This window comes from Athene noctua, chromosome 4 (assembly GCF_965140245.1).
Source record: "Athene noctua chromosome 4, bAthNoc1.hap1.1, whole genome shotgun sequence".
In the NCBI taxonomy this organism is placed as follows: Eukaryota; Metazoa; Chordata; class Aves; order Strigiformes; family Strigidae; genus Athene; species Athene noctua.
In genome coordinates, this window is record NC_134040.1 from 20441678 (window position 1) to 20458601 (window position 16924).

The 16924-nt window shown below is 39.1% G+C and overlaps 2 protein-coding genes across 9 annotated transcripts in view; one reads left to right on the forward strand and one right to left on the reverse strand.

Moving 5' to 3' along the window:
• Positions 1–2687: 2687 nt before the first annotated feature.
• SOD3 (superoxide dismutase 3) lies at positions 2688–4162 on the forward strand. 2 transcript variants are annotated; one of them, XM_074903781.1, is made up of 2 exons: positions 2688–2804; positions 3256–4162. In XM_074903781.1, exon 2 carries the CDS (start codon positions 3262–3264, stop codon positions 3973–3975), a length of 714 nt encoding a protein of 237 aa, XP_074759882.1. In that variant the 5' UTR covers positions 2688–2804; positions 3256–3261; the 3' UTR covers positions 3976–4162. The 2 variants fall into 2 exon arrangements, with proteins under 2 accessions (XP_074759882.1, XP_074759884.1); XM_074903783.1 differs by having other exon boundaries at positions 2706–2804; positions 3237–4162.
• An 855-nt stretch (positions 4163–5017) lies between these two features.
• CCDC149 (coiled-coil domain containing 149) overlaps positions 5018–16924 on the reverse strand; it is a 53274-nt gene continuing 41367 nt past the window's right edge. For 6 of the 7 annotated variants that reach the window (XM_074904610.1, XM_074904609.1, XM_074904605.1 and 3 more), the window contains 3 exons: positions 13674–13781; positions 8557–9150; positions 5018–7931 (listed from right to left, as the gene is read on the reverse strand). In XM_074904610.1, coding sequence (XP_074760711.1) covers positions 8558–9150; positions 13674–13781 — 701 coding nt within the window. In that variant the 3' untranslated portion in view covers positions 5018–7931; position 8557. The remainder of the gene's footprint in view (positions 7932–8556; positions 9151–13673; positions 13782–16924) is intronic. The other variant, XM_074904606.1, reaches the window with a different exon arrangement.

Consider the following 16924-nt stretch of genomic DNA (forward strand, 5'->3'; position numbering starts at 1 on the left):
GGCTACTGCTTGCTACAAAAAGATGCTCTCCTATACAGCATTTCTTCATCATGTTTAACTCTACGCTGGACAAATCGAATAAGTTGAACAGCAGCCAACCAACCCACATGGTCATAGCATGGATTGAGAACTTGTGAGGAGAGCCATGTATAAAGTCCATTGTAAAGCCCATGAGTAAAGCTAAGTCTGTTTTTTCTATGTGGTCTCAAGAGTCTTGCAGAAGTTGTTTTGACAACTGCCTTATATAGCCCAGGAGACTCTAGGACATTGCATGAAATTCAGGATACAATAGATCCTGTACAACTGGGACAAACGCAGAAGTCTAGTTTTTAAACAGGGATTGTAAGTACAAGTACAAGTGCATGGTCAGGTCACTGTGGGCTTTCCTCCCATTAACTGCTGTCTGCTTTAAAGGCTGTTAGCTCATTATCTGGCACCTGTTTTTAACCAGAAAACTAAAACATAGGCAGTGGGTAAGGATAGACTTTAATGATACACCTGGTTAGTAGTTAGCGACTTCCATCTTTCAGACCCAAACTGAATGCCAAATCACTCTTGCAATTGCATTTCTTGTAGTTATCATCCCTTCTCCTTTTTAAAATACATCTTTCTGACAGCAGCCCACAGCTAGTATTTCCTTTTCATTCTCTGAAGTGCAGAGCACTACAAATACATCATTTAGCTTTGCTGCAGTCCTTTCTGTCCCTTTGATCATCTCCTTTACATCCTTCTGCATTTCTGCTTCATTCCCGCATGTGCAGTACATCAAAAAAGAGCTTTGCAGCAAGTACCTTGGGCTTTTCAGGGCTTTTTTTTCAGGGACAGAATCCCAGCTGGTGTAAAACAGCACAAATGCCACTGAAGTCAACAGCATTACTGTATTTAAACCAGCTAAAATTCTGACTCTAGTTACTATTTCAAAATGGCTTATAATTCAACTAAAGCTTTAAAATTCTTTTCTTGGAGTGCTGACTGCTAGCTTGGAAATTTCCTTGCAGAAGTGTTAAACTCAATTGCAGTCCATTACTTTGTGACTCAAGAATTAAACCATGAATAATGTTCCTTGCTTTCTTCCATTCATCATATTCCCTTAAAACATTATTTATGATGCTAAGAAATATTTTTTCTAATAGTACGTAGACTGGACAGTTGCTTCTTGCATTTTACAAACTTAAACCACTCCCTTTGCATTTGGGTAGTTGTTTGCATGTATTTATAAAACCTGATTATAAAACATTTTACTTCTTTCAAGTGCTTTAAACCCAAGCAATTTCATAGTATTACCAAGCCACAAGTATAGATTTTCCCAGCTCAGAGACTGCCAGTGAATGAACTTGGGAATAGGCTGCAAAGGAAGTAGTGTTAGGCTTGGGATGATGGGCAATCCTGGCTCTCGGTTGTAAGAGTTCAGCTTCCACAGAATGCTGCATGGTTCTCACGAGCACAGCAATTTTAACAACTCATAAATACCCTGAAGAAAAGAAATACTAGTTATCCTAATTCAGAGATTAGGAACTGAAGACCAGGACTGAAGTAACACTTTCAATATCCCAAGCAGAAGTTAACTCTGTATTTCTAGTCCCTGGCTAACAATCTAAGTAGTGGACATCCCCTTAGCTCCACTCTCCCTCACACAGAAAGAAAAATAAATCAGCTCTCAGATAACTGAGTATCTCAGATCTGATGTAGAATATGATAGCAGTAAGATTAACACACACAATTTTACCATTCCAGAAGCTGACAGCCCATTCCTTACCCAGCTGGCAGGAGACATGAACTGGGAAAAAGGATTTTCTTTGCAATTTTCTTGCGTTGAGAATTGTTCCTGAGTAATAAGAGCGACTCTGTTCTCTCTACAGAAATCTCAGCCTGTTAAATTGCTCTTGTGATGGCTGAATCCACATTTCAGTGACAACAGTGGGAAGCGCTGCAGGCAGGGCAATGCCCCTGAGAGGAGAACATTTCTCAGTTCATGGGATGATGAAACACATGTGAACTCTCCGTGCTCCAGCCAGCTTCTGGGAAACAATTTCTCTGTGCCTCAGTTTGATGTTGCACTGTCTCAGTACTGCTTACTTCTTCCTTTTGAAAGAAATCACTGCTGTCTCAAAAAAGATGAAGAAAAAATTACTTCAGTGGAGCAGATAAATTGGCAAGTAAAGTAGCAGTCAGTAGCGCTAAAACTTTACAGAGAAGCACTGCTGAAACGTACCTCAACATCTGACAGTTTGAATTGTGCCCTTCAGGTTTTAAAACCACAGAAACTTTGGTACACACCCATGTGGAACAGTTTATGTTGCTCCAGCACCACTTTCACTTTTGGCTAATAAAGAAATAAAAATGCAAACCAGCTCCATGACAACCAGCATGTAAGTGAATGAACTGCCCAACTGTGCCTTAATAAAGCTCCTTTCCTCTCCTCTCACTGCATGTTGAAGGTCGCTTACTTTAGATAAGCACATGAAGTTATCAAAGGGATGATTAATTTAAAAGCTTGATAACTTTTTTCCCCTTTTTTTGGAATGTCGGTGAGGACTGAGAGCCAGATTAACAAACTAACCGAGAAAGGAAAAATGGCCACAATGAAAATGTCTAAAACTTTTCCCCCCTCCCTCCCTCCCTCCCCTCCCACGGTTTTCCCAGTGACGCCTCCCCTGAGCCAGCATTACCTAACTTTTACACAAACACGCAGTTCTCATAAGCATCAACTTCAAACAGCTCAGGCTTTCTGTCTGATCACATCTCTGTTTAGGGGAGCAGAGGCAAAGAGCTACTACTGAGGGGTTCTGCAGCAACTCTGCAAGGTAATCAACTTGTTGGATTTTTACTTTTAGTTTGTAGTGCCTAACTAGCGGTTAAGTAGGTGGACCAAAAAAATCTTCCTGGCAAACTGTCTGACTGGAATTTGTAATAGGAGAAAAGTCTTAATACAAACTCAAAAATAGATTGAACAACACTTTGGCTTGTTTGGTTCCTGAAGGGAAAAAGGCAGTTTTAAAGATCAAGGTGTAGTGTAAAATATAAACTCACTAGTAATTCTTTTAATCATGGCTGTCAGTTGTATGTGTTTAAACATGCGTATGCATTCTGATTTAGTTTCAATTCATCACATTAGACAGATTTAGAAAGCAGCAGTCCACCGGGACCACGCTCCAGCTGTTTTGCTCAGCACTGCCACAGGCTGCGTGCCTTTCTGTCCAGCCATACTGCTGAAAAAAGCTATTAATTCTTTGTAGCTTCTTGTATCTTCTGCAGGCCAAGATGCTTCTGCTTCTTTCTCTGGTCACTGGGCTTGCCCTGTCTGCCTCTGGTGTCATGACAGACAAAGAAACTGATCCAAGACAAGAGTCATTTCATGATATACAGAAAAAAGTGAATGACCTCTGGCAGAATTTGCTCTATCCAGTAATGCCTGGTAATGAGACTGATGGGATGATTTACACCACTTGTGAAATGAAGCCTAGCTCCAAAATAGATGCTGACAAGCCACAAGTGACTGGACAAGTCTTATTCAGGCAGCATTACTCATACGGAAGATTAGAAGCCATTTTTTACTTGGATGGGTTTCCGTTGGATAATGATCAATCTGGTAGAGCTATACACGTCCACGAGCTTGGGGATCTCAGCAATGGCTGTGACTCTACAGGAGGACACTATAACCCTTTCAGCGTGAATCACCCCCGTCACCCAGGGGATTTTGGCAACTTTTTTCCTAAAGATGGCAAAATCAGAAAATACAAAACAAATCTCTTTGCTACTATGTTTGGTCCATATTCCATCATGGGCAGATCCATTGTGATCCATGAGCAGGAAGATGACATGGGCAAGGGCAACAATAAGGCCAGTTTGGAAAACGGAAATGCTGGGAAACGTCTGGCTTGCTGCGTGATTGGGATGTGCAACAAGAACTTGTGGGAAGAGAAACTGTCTGAGGTTACGGACAAGAAGAAGAGAGGGCTCAATAAACGAACATAGAACCAGGCTTAAGTGAAGACCAACAAGCCAGCTACAGCCTGGGCAGCACTAAGTACCTTACGCTGCACCATTAGCCACTAAGATATATGGCTAAAGGATTCCCATTTCTCTTTGCTTGCTCCTCTAAGAAATGCATATCACTTTGTAGAGCCTCCTTTCTGTAAGCCCATCAATAAAAACAGCATCAACTCAATGTTGTAAAGTATTTTCTTGAAAAGATTCCCTTTTAGGCAGTTTGGGAGGTGAATGTATATAAGAGTACTAACGGATACGGTTGATAGTCTGTAAAGAGTCTGTGCACTGTAAGAGGCTCTTAAGGGATTGTAAGTTAGATACCAAAGGAAAAAGTTAATATAAGTAAGAAATTGCCTCTCATTAGATGTTATTCTGTATTTAGCTGCAAATCAGAAAGGCAAAAAGATCTCTCTGCTTTCAACAGTGTTTGGTGTTGTGTTGCAAGACCTGGATAATGGACTTCCCCTAAAAACAAGGGAAAGTACAGACATTTCTGTTTTAAACTTTAGATCCACTACACTATTATACTTCTGTTTACAGGTTTTATTCTCAAACATGTACAAGCTTCTTAACTATTTTTAATTGTCCACATGGCTATAGCTAAGACACACTGTTTACATCTGAAAGCAGACTTAAAAGAAATATTCCAGTTTACCATCACTCCCCAGCAAAAATTCCCTAAAGCCTCGAGTTTGTGCCTGTTAGTAACTAAGATGTATACAAAATCTTTAATGCTGCTTAGACAATGATGATAAAGTTAGAAGATCAGAGATAAATGTTATTTTCAAAGCCAAAAAATGCTGAGTGTGTTTCTTCATACAAAAATGCAGGAAGTAAATCAGTCAATTTAGACTGGGAGAAGTGACAGTGAAAATATTTAAATCAGATAACTTTCAGACTTAAAACTCTCACTCAATAAAGATTACTTTTTTTAATTTAACACAACTCACTGAAAATACTAAAACACTACCTCATGACTATCATTCATCTGATACTGAGAAAAGGAAACAAGCAGGTAGCACAAGCATATCAGGAAATGTTTTTATTAAAGATGACAAAATGTATTAATATAGTTTAACCATGTTGTGCAGTTAATCCAGGCAGCAACAAAAGAGAGGTTTGAAAATAAATTAAACCGCATAATTCCTAAAGTAAAACTACAGAACAGAAGCTGGTAAACAAATTCATATCTTTTAGAAATGTAGCAGACTTTCAACTTAATCTCAGTTAAGATTTTGATATACATTCCTGAGCTCATAAGGATTAAAGAAATCCCACTGTCTTTATTATACAAATTCCCATATGCTTAAAAATAGTCTCACTTAGAAAAGAAGCAACATTCTAAAAGATGCATCTTAATCTGTCATTTTCACACACTCATTTTACAAATTCAGTGAACATTGTTTTTCAAATAGCCACAACATTGTACTTTCAAATTAAATCCTTCTCATGGACAATGCTTGAATTCACTTTAGGTGAGACAATCTCCTTAAAATCAGTTTGCGAAATGCATCTTCTCCATACCCCTGCCACAACGTTCCCTTCTCAGTTTGCTTCCCCAAAGCCCAACACCAAAAAAGTTTATATGTCTGGATGTGATTTCTGCATTTCTGAAGTCTTGGAAAAGGAAATACAAGTCTGAAAAAAACTAAACTAACCAACCCAACCATCACCACCACCCCAAACCTAAAGTAGCGTTGATTCCACAACAAAACACTGATTAATTTACTGAGGGGAAAAAAAACCCCAACGTTGTTCTAATAGCACAACAATATCAATTAAAGCAATATCCAGAAAAGATACTGACAAGAATATTCAGTTAGTTATCACATAGTGCAGCAAAGATGTCTTACAAGTCTCCTGGCTTTGAAGTCTTGTGTTCCTGGGAGAGGGCTAAAAATGTAGCTAGAATACACATACATTCACCAGGGCAGAAAGGAGAGAGACAGTACTGCAGCACTGATATAGCATTAAAAATCAGGTTTCCAGAGATCTAGATATCTCACTGGAATTTAATGATTACAAAGATATACAAATGGCATCTAAGAGGGAGAATGGTGCAAGGATAATAACCAAAATGTCCTAATTGTTGGGTTGTACACCACCGTTTTCTCACAGAAAAACATACTAAAAAGAATCAATGAATGAGGCACTGAAAAGCTGTTGGTCCAGCACAGCTTCTACCTGCTCAGATTTTTGCACCCAGCTCTTCATTAACTAATAGCATTAACTGGCTGTTAAGGGACCAGGAGAAAAATGCTAACTCAGAAAATGGTGTGTCAGGAAAGGTCCAAGACAGGAAACAGCGTAACACCGTCAACATTTCTGAGCTCAGCTATGTGAAATCCTGACCTTCTTATTCATTTACCTCAGTTCTGACTGCACTGATATTTAGCTCTGTGCAGGATTAGTCTGTGAAAGATGGAAAAGAATACATCTTGAATAAAATGCTACCTCATGTGACATTCAAGCATTAAAGGAAAAAAATTCTGCTACATTCTCCTGGAGATTTCAGTTTCTGCATCTATTTCTCTTCTGACTTGTCAGTACTGTCAGTTTAAATGAGTCAATAATGCAGTCAGTTACAATTAATGGGCACTGCATAACAATCTTTCAAATACTTAAACTCTTCTTGGTTTTTCAGGTGATGAGGAACTTAAATGGTGATCAGGATAATGAAAGAAAAACTTTTTATTGCTTCGTGTCCCTAATACGTTTAAATATATAGATGGTTTTTGTTCCTAAGAGCTGCTGCTTATCATCAGTGAAATGCTGCAATGTCAAATTACCTTTAAAGAGAAAAGGAACATATTTGAGCACTGTGAGTATGGCTTTATTGGGTACAGACAAACACTGAAAGGGTTACAGGAATGCACCTGCTAGGGAAAACACATGAGAACAGACAAGCCACATTTTTTACCTTCCCACTATCATTCCTTATATTTATATGTAATAATTTACATACAGCCTTTCTTCCGCTGAATACAAACTGTTCATGGACTCTGACACCTTGATTATGGCAGCACCTGCTAGCTCATCTTCCATCTACAGAAGAGTTTGTCAGTATTGCTAATATAAACTCTGTTTATTCAGTAGCTGACAAGTGGGCCGTAAAAATTTGCAGCTGGCAGTTATTTGTCAAAGAAGGACTCAATCTGGGAGGGATTTTCCTTTTTATTATTAGTATTTTATTAAATTTGGTTTGATTCTCTCTGATTGGTTTCAAGTTCTAGGAGTGAGAAATGAACATTTACAGACAATTAGGTCCCAAGCCAGCAGAAAAATTGCCTTGACGGCTGCTGGCCCATAGAAGCTCCACAGCTGCAGAGACTATTCCTTATGCTACAAACAGGAGAGGAAGGACGTGCCTCCCCTTCTCCAACAGCTGCTAACTTCAACGTTAAGTATTCCCTTGTTGCTGCCTTCCTAGAAGCAGAGTGGCACAGCTCCAGCATCAGGAGCGAGCTAGGGAATGACACAGCAGCCTCCAGTTATTATAGGAAAGTTTTCCTATAACTAAACATCAACAAGGGAAGAAGTTTAAGCAAGCAGCAACAATGCAAATAAACCTTCTACCATACCATAGACTAATGAAACAAGGAGGAAAGGAAGACTTATCCTTAATTCCAAAACATAAGAAAATAAAAAAAGACACAGCTTCCTTTAAAGAGCAGAGATAGATGGAGTAGGCTGAAATCCACTCAGCCTGAGGGCTGTTCTGGCTCCTGTAAGTTGAGGACTAAAATTCCAGTAACTGAGAGAGCCAAGTAGGTGGACAGCACATCACAGGTTCTCCTCTTGCGGTTCTCCTTGCTTTGGAACACCATGGCTGTTTCTCACAGAAGGACTTTTGGCTTCTCTGATGATGTTTCCTTCAGAGCTTCCTTAAATTGGATTCTCAGTATCTGGTGAAATAACTCCCTGCATTTTCATGAGATGAGCTGGGAGAGGAAAGGAAAAATTTTGTACAGTTGAGAAGATATCAAGGTTTGTAATTAGAGAACTACATACATGCAGGGATGGTTTTCAGAAACTTCCTATAAGGGAATAGCGATTTTATTCTAAAGATGCATTTACAGTCACTATATGTAAAGAGACATGGAATCCAGTCTGAGAAACAAGCAAAAGCCTGCAGCCTTAAGATGCATCTGAATTTCTAACTCCAAATTTTTCATCCTTGGAAGACACTTCTAACCATTAAAATACTGTCCAGCACTAGGACCACACATGTTACAGAAGCATTACATGTAGTGATAACATGATCAACTGCTGTTGTTGGTCTCTTTGCTACACTAATATAAATTACATCCATCTATGTAGAAACTTCAAATCATTACAAAAACCCAACATGATTAAACCTTATCACTGATTCTTTCCCTTAGGTAATTTACTTTTTGGGTACACTGTAACCAAAACTAACAGAAAAACACCTTTATTAATAGAAATATATTAACAGTTCAAGGTAAAAATCAACCCTATGACACGCTGTTTCACTGATCATACTCACAGAAGCACAGACACTGCTAAAGGATTACAGTGAGATGCTTGAGGGCCTGGATTTCATACCTCAAGCCAAACTGCTATCCAAATATTCAGAGTTTTCAGCAAGACTGGATGGTTTCTTGTTTACAGATTCAGGGAGGTCCTCAAAGCTGTTATTTGCGTGTGCAGTTGTAACACTGAGCTCTCCACGCCTTCCAGGGTCCTTGGTATGCACCACATCCACGGTGCTGTTATGTCGACCCCCTCTTTCATTTGGAATTTCACAGTCGCTCTCTGAGGTTTTGTCACTGTCTTTCAGGGTCTCAGTTTCAACTGCTTGTTCATTCTCTGAGTTGGAGGGATCTGTGGGGTCAGATGGGTCAGGGCTGGAAAGTGGGAACTCTCCCTCAGATGAACCGTTAAGGTCTGCTCCAACCACGGTGTTCTGCTCCCCTGTGGAAGCCTCTGCTCTTTTCCCTTCCAGTTCTGCAACTGCCTGCTCTGTCAGTTTAATTATCTGACTTCCAAGCTTGTTTATTTCTTCTTCTTTGGAAGGTAGCTGGGGTAATGAAGGATAAAAATGTTTATTTTGGTTTCTGTTATTTAAGTTTGTTCCCTCTGGAGCCAGGGACTCACTTGCAACAGCACAAGTTTCATCACGTTCTCCCTTCTGTTCTGCTGAAAGAGAAATGGAACAGAGAGATGCTCTGGTCAGTCACGGGTATTTATTATATATCTGACCTGAAGACCATCACCACCAGTGCCAGACTACAGACATATTTACCTCAGTAAGGAATTTTTAAGAGTGATTCCCTATCCCATCCCAGACCCATTCTTAGATGATAAGCCATCAACACTAAGTTTCTTGCTGGATCTGGCCCTGTTTTGGAACCTGTCTTTCCCTAACACTGACAGTTCCAAAAGAGTCATAGTCAATACCATACTGTAGAACAGCAGGGCCAGGCAAACTTTTTCAAAGGAATATCAACTCTAAGCAGGGCACTCAGCTACAGGAATTTTTGGCACAGCTTAATGTAAATCCCCACAGCTCTACCACCTTCAGGGGTTAACATAAGCTCCATTGATTTGGAGCTTTTCACAGGCTTTCGTCCAATAATGAAGTTTTGTTATTGGTCCCACAACATTTCTGCTAACATAAAAGATTATTCTAATTTGGGTAGCAGCATAAAACAAAGCAGCAGTGGAAAAATTTTAAATATACCATTATACCAAAAAACAAACACTCAACAAAGTATCAGAACAGAGAAAACAGCAATGTGTAAACAAACAGCTTTGTGAAAGAGAGAGAATTTGTCCTCATCTTAGTTAAGGACAAAAAGCCTCATTGAAAATAAACTTGTGAAGTCAAGAAAGAAAAATTAGGAAGTGCCAGAACTACGGTTGCATCAACAGCTTAACATGACTCTTGTCATGCAGATGCATTACCTTTTAGTATATGAGCATTTACTCTATTTTTCCCTACAGGAACCCTGCCTCCTGCAACGCACGGGACAGCTTGGCTGCAGGGAGGGACCAGAGCTACACAATACAGGAGCCCATTGTCTCTATCAGACCCTCCTCGTTTATAATTTGGGAGCTGCCGAATGAGTAAGACAAAGGTTACATGAAGGGAACAGGCACTCTTACTACCATTGAGGAAGCTAGGAATGCTACTCTGAAGAGCTGGAATTTAAGTCTGTGGAAAAGGCAGGGATAAATTAACTTTCAAAAGGTGATCACCCACTGGATCTAATCCTCATTACCTGAGCGCTCAGCTGGAAACCTAGGGGCATGATTTGCAGTACTGCTCTGCTCATGTGGCATATCTGAACACACATACCCCAAGTGTTCCAAAAAAAGCCAACACTTACGCACCTTGAATTGACACTTGAAATTAGCAGGGACGCTACCTTATTCTTTGCATGCCTCAGTTTCCTCCCTCCACAGTGGGATAACAGTGGGACAACACATCCCACCACCTCGATGAAATTTTCTGAAGATAAATTGTTTCAAAGCACTACATCACCAGAGAAAAGTTCATAGAAAAAAGGTACTTTTGTCTTCAGGGAATGCTTGAAATAGCACACAGGTAATAAAAGAGGAACAACACATTCAACAATGAAGAGGAAAAAAAGCCAGAATAGCTGTTCATTAGTAGTGTGTTGCTCAAGTACAATCTATCCTGTGACACTATACATCCTATGCATTGGATAAAGTGAGATTTGGTGGCACAAGAGTCTTTAATTTATATGATTGTACCATGTCATTATACATTTTAACACAGGAACTGCACAGTATATCCTACGGACTTCAAACACCCAGCTTAACTGAAACAATGATAACAAGTATGGACTAAAGCAGGCCTTGATGAGACTAAGGTAAGCAGCTAGATTAGATTTTTAGAAAGCCTGAAAAGCCCTCTGATTCCCTATGGATCTAGCTAGAGCAATATTTGATGTATTACAGAAAGTTCTGATATAGAATGTATGTTAGTGCAAAAGCTAAAAACATTTCCTGGGCCAAAGAGGCACCAAGTAGCAATGGCACTATTTAAAGGACCATAGCTACCTGACGCAATACCAGGCCTAGCATTTAAAGATATGTAAGAATTTCATGGCTATTCTGCTTATCAACTGTTTTCACTCAACTGATCATTCAACTAATAGGAAAATCAAAGGGATTTTGTTTTTATTTCTGGAATACTTTTAAACCAAGGGCATATTTGCTTGGTAAACAAAGGCAGAGGAACACATTCCTATGTTCCTCCATGCTGCCAAGCTCCCCCAGATTTTGGAGGTACAATGTATAGATGAAAAATTGCAATATGCACCAAGCTTCTAGAATTCAACAGCAGTCATTCTCTATGCAGAGTGGTACAAGAGGTGACTCAGTGTATCATGACTCAGTGTATCGCTCCCATATAGCTGCTGAATGTGGAGGAGCTGTGTGACTCCAAGCATAGGGACATGCCCTACAGCTGAAAACACACTGCTTCCTTTCCAGGCTTCAAAGGGAAGATGGCAGCCTCAACTGCCATTTCTCCACCTACTGCTGTAAGCTATGGTGTCCCCTGCACAGCTGGTAGTATATTATATATGTGCTCATCTACGTCCCTGAAAAGTTGGCCCAGTTTATTTAAACTGTCACAGAGGTGAATTTTGTCCGAGTTCTCACTGCAGGTTATCAGGTACACTGGGCCACATGCAAAGGGAAAAACCAAGCTGCTTTTGCAGGCAGAACAGTATTTGCTTAACCTGCTCTAGTTTAATGACAGGATTCCTCTGATTGATCTTGGCTCTGTTAAGGTTATGGGATGCAGAAGAAGAAAGAGGGTGACAACCTACTGGGAGCTGATTCTTTCCACGACTGCCACAGGCCTAGTTCTTGTCTGCCTTCTCCTCTCCAAGGCTGTTTTCTTCTACTCTTCTCTTCCCCTGCCTAGCTCTTTGTTCCTGCCCCATATCCCTTATTTTATCCAGTCCCTACACTCACTCTATTTCCAATCCACTTGCTAATCTTCTTTATCACACCTTGTTTTCACCGTCAGCATTTTTATTCCTTACTCCTATGTTCTGACCTCTGCTCAGTCAGATGCAGGTCCCCCCTCACTCAGACTTCCTTCAATCCCCATCTACCCTAGTCTTCCAATCACTTCGGAGTCCTGACCTCAGCCTTTCTTTCCTCTCTGCTCCAGGTTTTGTTCTCTCTAGGTTTATATCGAAGGAATTATGCATGCAGAGTTTTACCAGCATTGGTGGCACAAAACAAGCTCAACAGAATCATTGGTTTGTTTTTTGTTGTTTTTAGCAGATGAGAAAGCGAATGGTTTAGAATGGGGTAGAAGCTCCAGTCTGTTTTCTCAGGGTGGAAACTTTTTCCCCAGATTTCAAATTAATTTCAATTATAGATATACTAAGTGCTTGCATGTTAAAATAAATAATAAGAATTGAAAAAAACAAAACCCAAAAACCCACATGGTCATCAGAATTCAACACAAAAAAGTGATTTGGCTGACATTAAAAAAATCAGCTGAAGTAGAAAACACAGCATGGAAAGCTTCAGCCCAGAGCTAAAGTTTGGCAGTGTTACAAAGCAACAGAAACAGGGTCTGATGAGATTTGACAAGCAGCTTTAATCAAAACTGTAATACCAACCTCACCTAGGACAAATATGTAAAGAAAAGAGCATAATGCCACCAAGTAAATACTTTCGGTAACTGCAGATTTAAATAAAAATCAATGATTAAGCAGGCAAAAAATGAATATTTATGAGTTATTATTACTCATTGGAGAACTATTCACTAAAGTTTCAATACTTATTTTTAGCAAAAATATCAGCTGATCAAGATAATAAAAAATTATCAGTCTGGCTGTCAAGTTTTATCAGATGATGACATGGATAATAAAGTCAAAATTAAGCTACAATCTATTTACTTTCAGGACTAACAAATAAATTGTTTATGATGCTTCATGGTTAGCCGAGTAAGATCTGGGCATCCCAAAATGTTATGCCCATTAAAGAGCTTATCCAAATGCTGATAGGCAAGCATAACAATCCATCTCACATCCATTATGAAAAACTAAGGGGGGAAAAAAAAAATAAAATCAAGGTTATCGGCAAAACACTATCTTCTGCTACTGTCAAATATTAAGTTAAGCTTGACTTTGGAGAGATGTTAAAGCTTGCTATTGGGGAAGGATTTTTAACAAAACACAGGCAAGACTGTAAAAAAACCAGTCAATTTCTTTGGGAAAATGAGTTGGGTATGTCAATTTACTGGGTGCAATCAGGAAGCCTTTCATCTAAATATCAGCTACAATGCAGGAAAGTGCTAAGCCAGTTCCACAGACTGCTTTCCTACTGTGCATTTCAGCTAAGGGAAGAAGAGCAGGAGGCAGTTGCGTGTAACATAGATGGCATGAATAACTTCTCACAGTATCAAGTTATATGGCAGGAAAATTCTTTGAGGTGTAAGACCTGATCCCAAGCCCTGTGCAATCTATTCAACAATAATTTTTCAGTTGTTTCTTTGCTATTTGTACTGGGACCATCTATCCATTTTACTCGTGGATGATTTATTCAATCTCTGTGACCACTGAAACTTTGCCTTCTGCTATCCCAGCATGAAAATTTATTACTTTTTATCTGGAAATAAATGAGTGCTCAGCTCTCATTGTGGTCTTTACAATACAGGTGCTCACCTTGTACTTCAGTTTTCTGTGGCTTATCAGTAAACGCTAACAATGGTGACCTGGACCGCTGTATAACAGGCAACATTGGGTCACTGAATGTTATGGTATCCTTTCCACCTGAAACAATCAAAGTGTTAGAACCATTAATTCACCAATTACATCCATTCTGCACTAATGATATTCAAATATATCCTACTGTTTTTTTGCAATGTCACTGAAAAGTGCAGAACAGGAAAAGCATCTCAAATGATCCTTCTACGGCATAGAAAAAAAAAAAAAAGCTCTGTACTGGAGCTGGAATATGCATGTCAAATACAGAAAAGGCTATGTTTTTACCCACAATATGGAGTAAAGGACAGATTTTGAAAGAAGACCAGCTGCTGTATGCAGATAATTGTATTAGCAATTTGCATTCAATTCAGAATATTAATAATCAGATCATACCAAAAGTTTTACAAAGAGTAATGGATCATTTGCATGTTATTACCAGCAAGTGTTCAGCACAGGCTCTTTACCCTCTATTACTTTGCCTTGATGACGAACCTGCTCGTATCACATACACAGTTTTACACTACACACACGTATTATCCTACAATGCTCCCTTAAAAGAAATATTAAAAGCTTAGCATAACTAAGAACTGAGGGAGCAAATAAGTATACATTGCTGGGGAACAGGAGGGATTTTAATCTGAAAATTCCAAAAACGTTTCAGAGGATTTTTGATTTAAACCAAATGGAAAAGGGTAATTTTCCAGCTCTTTCACGGACAAGATAGTGCAAGAAACTCTTCAGCTGAGGACTCTGCTGTAGATGTTCAGTCTTTACATATTCTAGCAATACAGAAAGCAACACCTGCAGATCCTTTAGGAAGTCCTCCACTATTCAGGATGCTCATGTTTTTAGTGACTGACACTACCTTAAACCTAGAGGGGAAATGGCAGGAAATGTGCAAGATCAGCTAAGTGTGGTGTTTGTGTGGCCTCCAGAACAACTGCCAACCGGTAAGTAATGGCTGGGGAGGCAGCAAGCTACTGCTCTATTTATCTCCATAAGAATGGACATTTATGTAACAACTACTTCTCCCCTCTAAATCTGTTTGTACGTTTCACCTTAAGGCAACATCTTAAATCTAATCACCCATCCAAGACAAAGACTTTCAAAAGAGCACCAGGTCAGGAGATACCCAGAATAAATCCAGCTCTGAGAAAGTTCTGGTGCCTACTAAGAAATAATGAAAGTCAAGCTGCTCCCATGGAGTCTACCTAGACTATTCCAATCTCTAACTACTTTTGAAAGCACTGTCTGCAAATACCCTGATCCTGAAGGTATTAACAATGGTTTTATATCCTTAACATGCTGGGGTATATACTGCAGCAATATGAATGCAATTAATGCTTTCGAAACATGGATCTTGTCAAGCTTTGATCCCCCTGTCAAGTATGCATCAGAATTCTGCCTTCACCATAGCAAGTAATAAAAAATAATATTAACTAACAGCGAAGTGGAGAATGCCCCCAGTGTATGGCAAAATTAATTAAAAAGAAAAAAAAAAAAAAGAAAAACAAATCTGACGGCTATTTCAAAATGCAAAAGCCCCTAGACAAATGCACTTTCCAGTAACAGTGAAGGAATTTTGTGCTGGAAGAACTAAATCATACGGGGAGCTAGAAGTATGAAAACATCCAACAGATATTCACACACAGTCAAAAGTAGCCATATATCCAAAAAGATATAAAAGAATACAACAAAGTAAAATTCAAAAACATGCTGATTTAAAAAAAAAAAAAATCGGGGGGGGGGGCAGAGGGAAAGCTTTAACAGGAAAATAGAAAGCAGAGTCTTTTTTTTAATCAAAAAAAGTAAAGCCTGAGCTAAAGTCCCTGAAGATTACAAGACAAGCTTCAAAACCAGAAACTTCTTGACTTCCAGCCAGCATTTACACAGTAAACACATCTACTTTCACATTTTTCTCTGAAAACCAACTTGGTTACAAAAAAATAAAGCTAAGCTCAGTATCCACACATCTAAGCAACAGATGTGGCCCACAGAGTCCGATGCATACTTATTTATTAACAGTGACTCACATCCATTCATGAAGAAAGGACACGGGGGTATTGCTGCCCTATAGTCTGTGAATCATGATCTGAAGTTGGGTTACACACAGGGAATTCCAACTAGCTGCCATGTAAGCTCAGTTTCATAATTTACATAGCTTTGTGTTCCTCTATTTAATGAATTTTTCAGGGACTTCAGTGAAAAGTATACAGACCTCAAAATAAGCAAACAAATATGTTTTCAGTAGTAGCAATTCTTAATTTTCTTCTCCAGGGTTGGGTATCCTCTTATACCTGCTGCTGCACCCTACACTGCTGTCACTGCCTATGCCCACAGCAGCTGCTGAGCCCATTAATTCTACCGTGTCTCTGCTCCGCGCTGATTACTGCAGAGCAAGAGGCAGGGCTGAAACCTTCTTAGCATCCCAGAGAGAAAAAGGCTGAGTCATGATTGGCTCTTTTCTTGGGCTTTTTTTCAGTGGAAATTTGGAATTTTCAGGAAATTATAAACTTACCTGAACATCTAGTGACATCAAACTGTGAGAGGAATAAAGGTGGTGTTTACTATGTACTACTACTGAATACACTTAGTATATTACGAATGTATATTTGAACCACAATGTACCTAAGACAAAGCAAAGAATTAAATGCTTCTGCGAACATCACATTCTTTGCTTCCTCCTGAAGGCAAGTAGGCTCATAAGAAGAAAATCAGAGCCAAATCTACGGCCAAGCTTGCTTTCTTTTCAGCAATGAACCTCACAAGAAATTTGCTTAATTAAAGCCCATTTTCCAAACAGGGGAAGCTAAAGTTTGGGGTGGGTGGAATTTCTACAGAAAATTAATTATGCTACCACTTTCACCATTTCAAAAATTAAACATGCACTTCCTCTTGATTTAGTTTTCCCACAGTTCATTCCTCAAAAAGCAGATGACAAATATGTTACCTAACAAAAAATTAGAGGCGGTCAAGCTCTTTCTTCAATAGGATAAAGTTTATTAACATCATTTATTAAAACCATTTGGAAGATATTAATATTATGGTGACAGCAGATGTTATAAATGTTATATGGACTACGATGCTTAAGTAGGAACATTAACTTCAGATTAAAAACCTGCAATTTATATAATATGCGTTTATTTCAGTGCTAGATTGAACATCAGCTTTCATCTGCGTATTTTTCCCAATGACAAAAAGTTCAACTC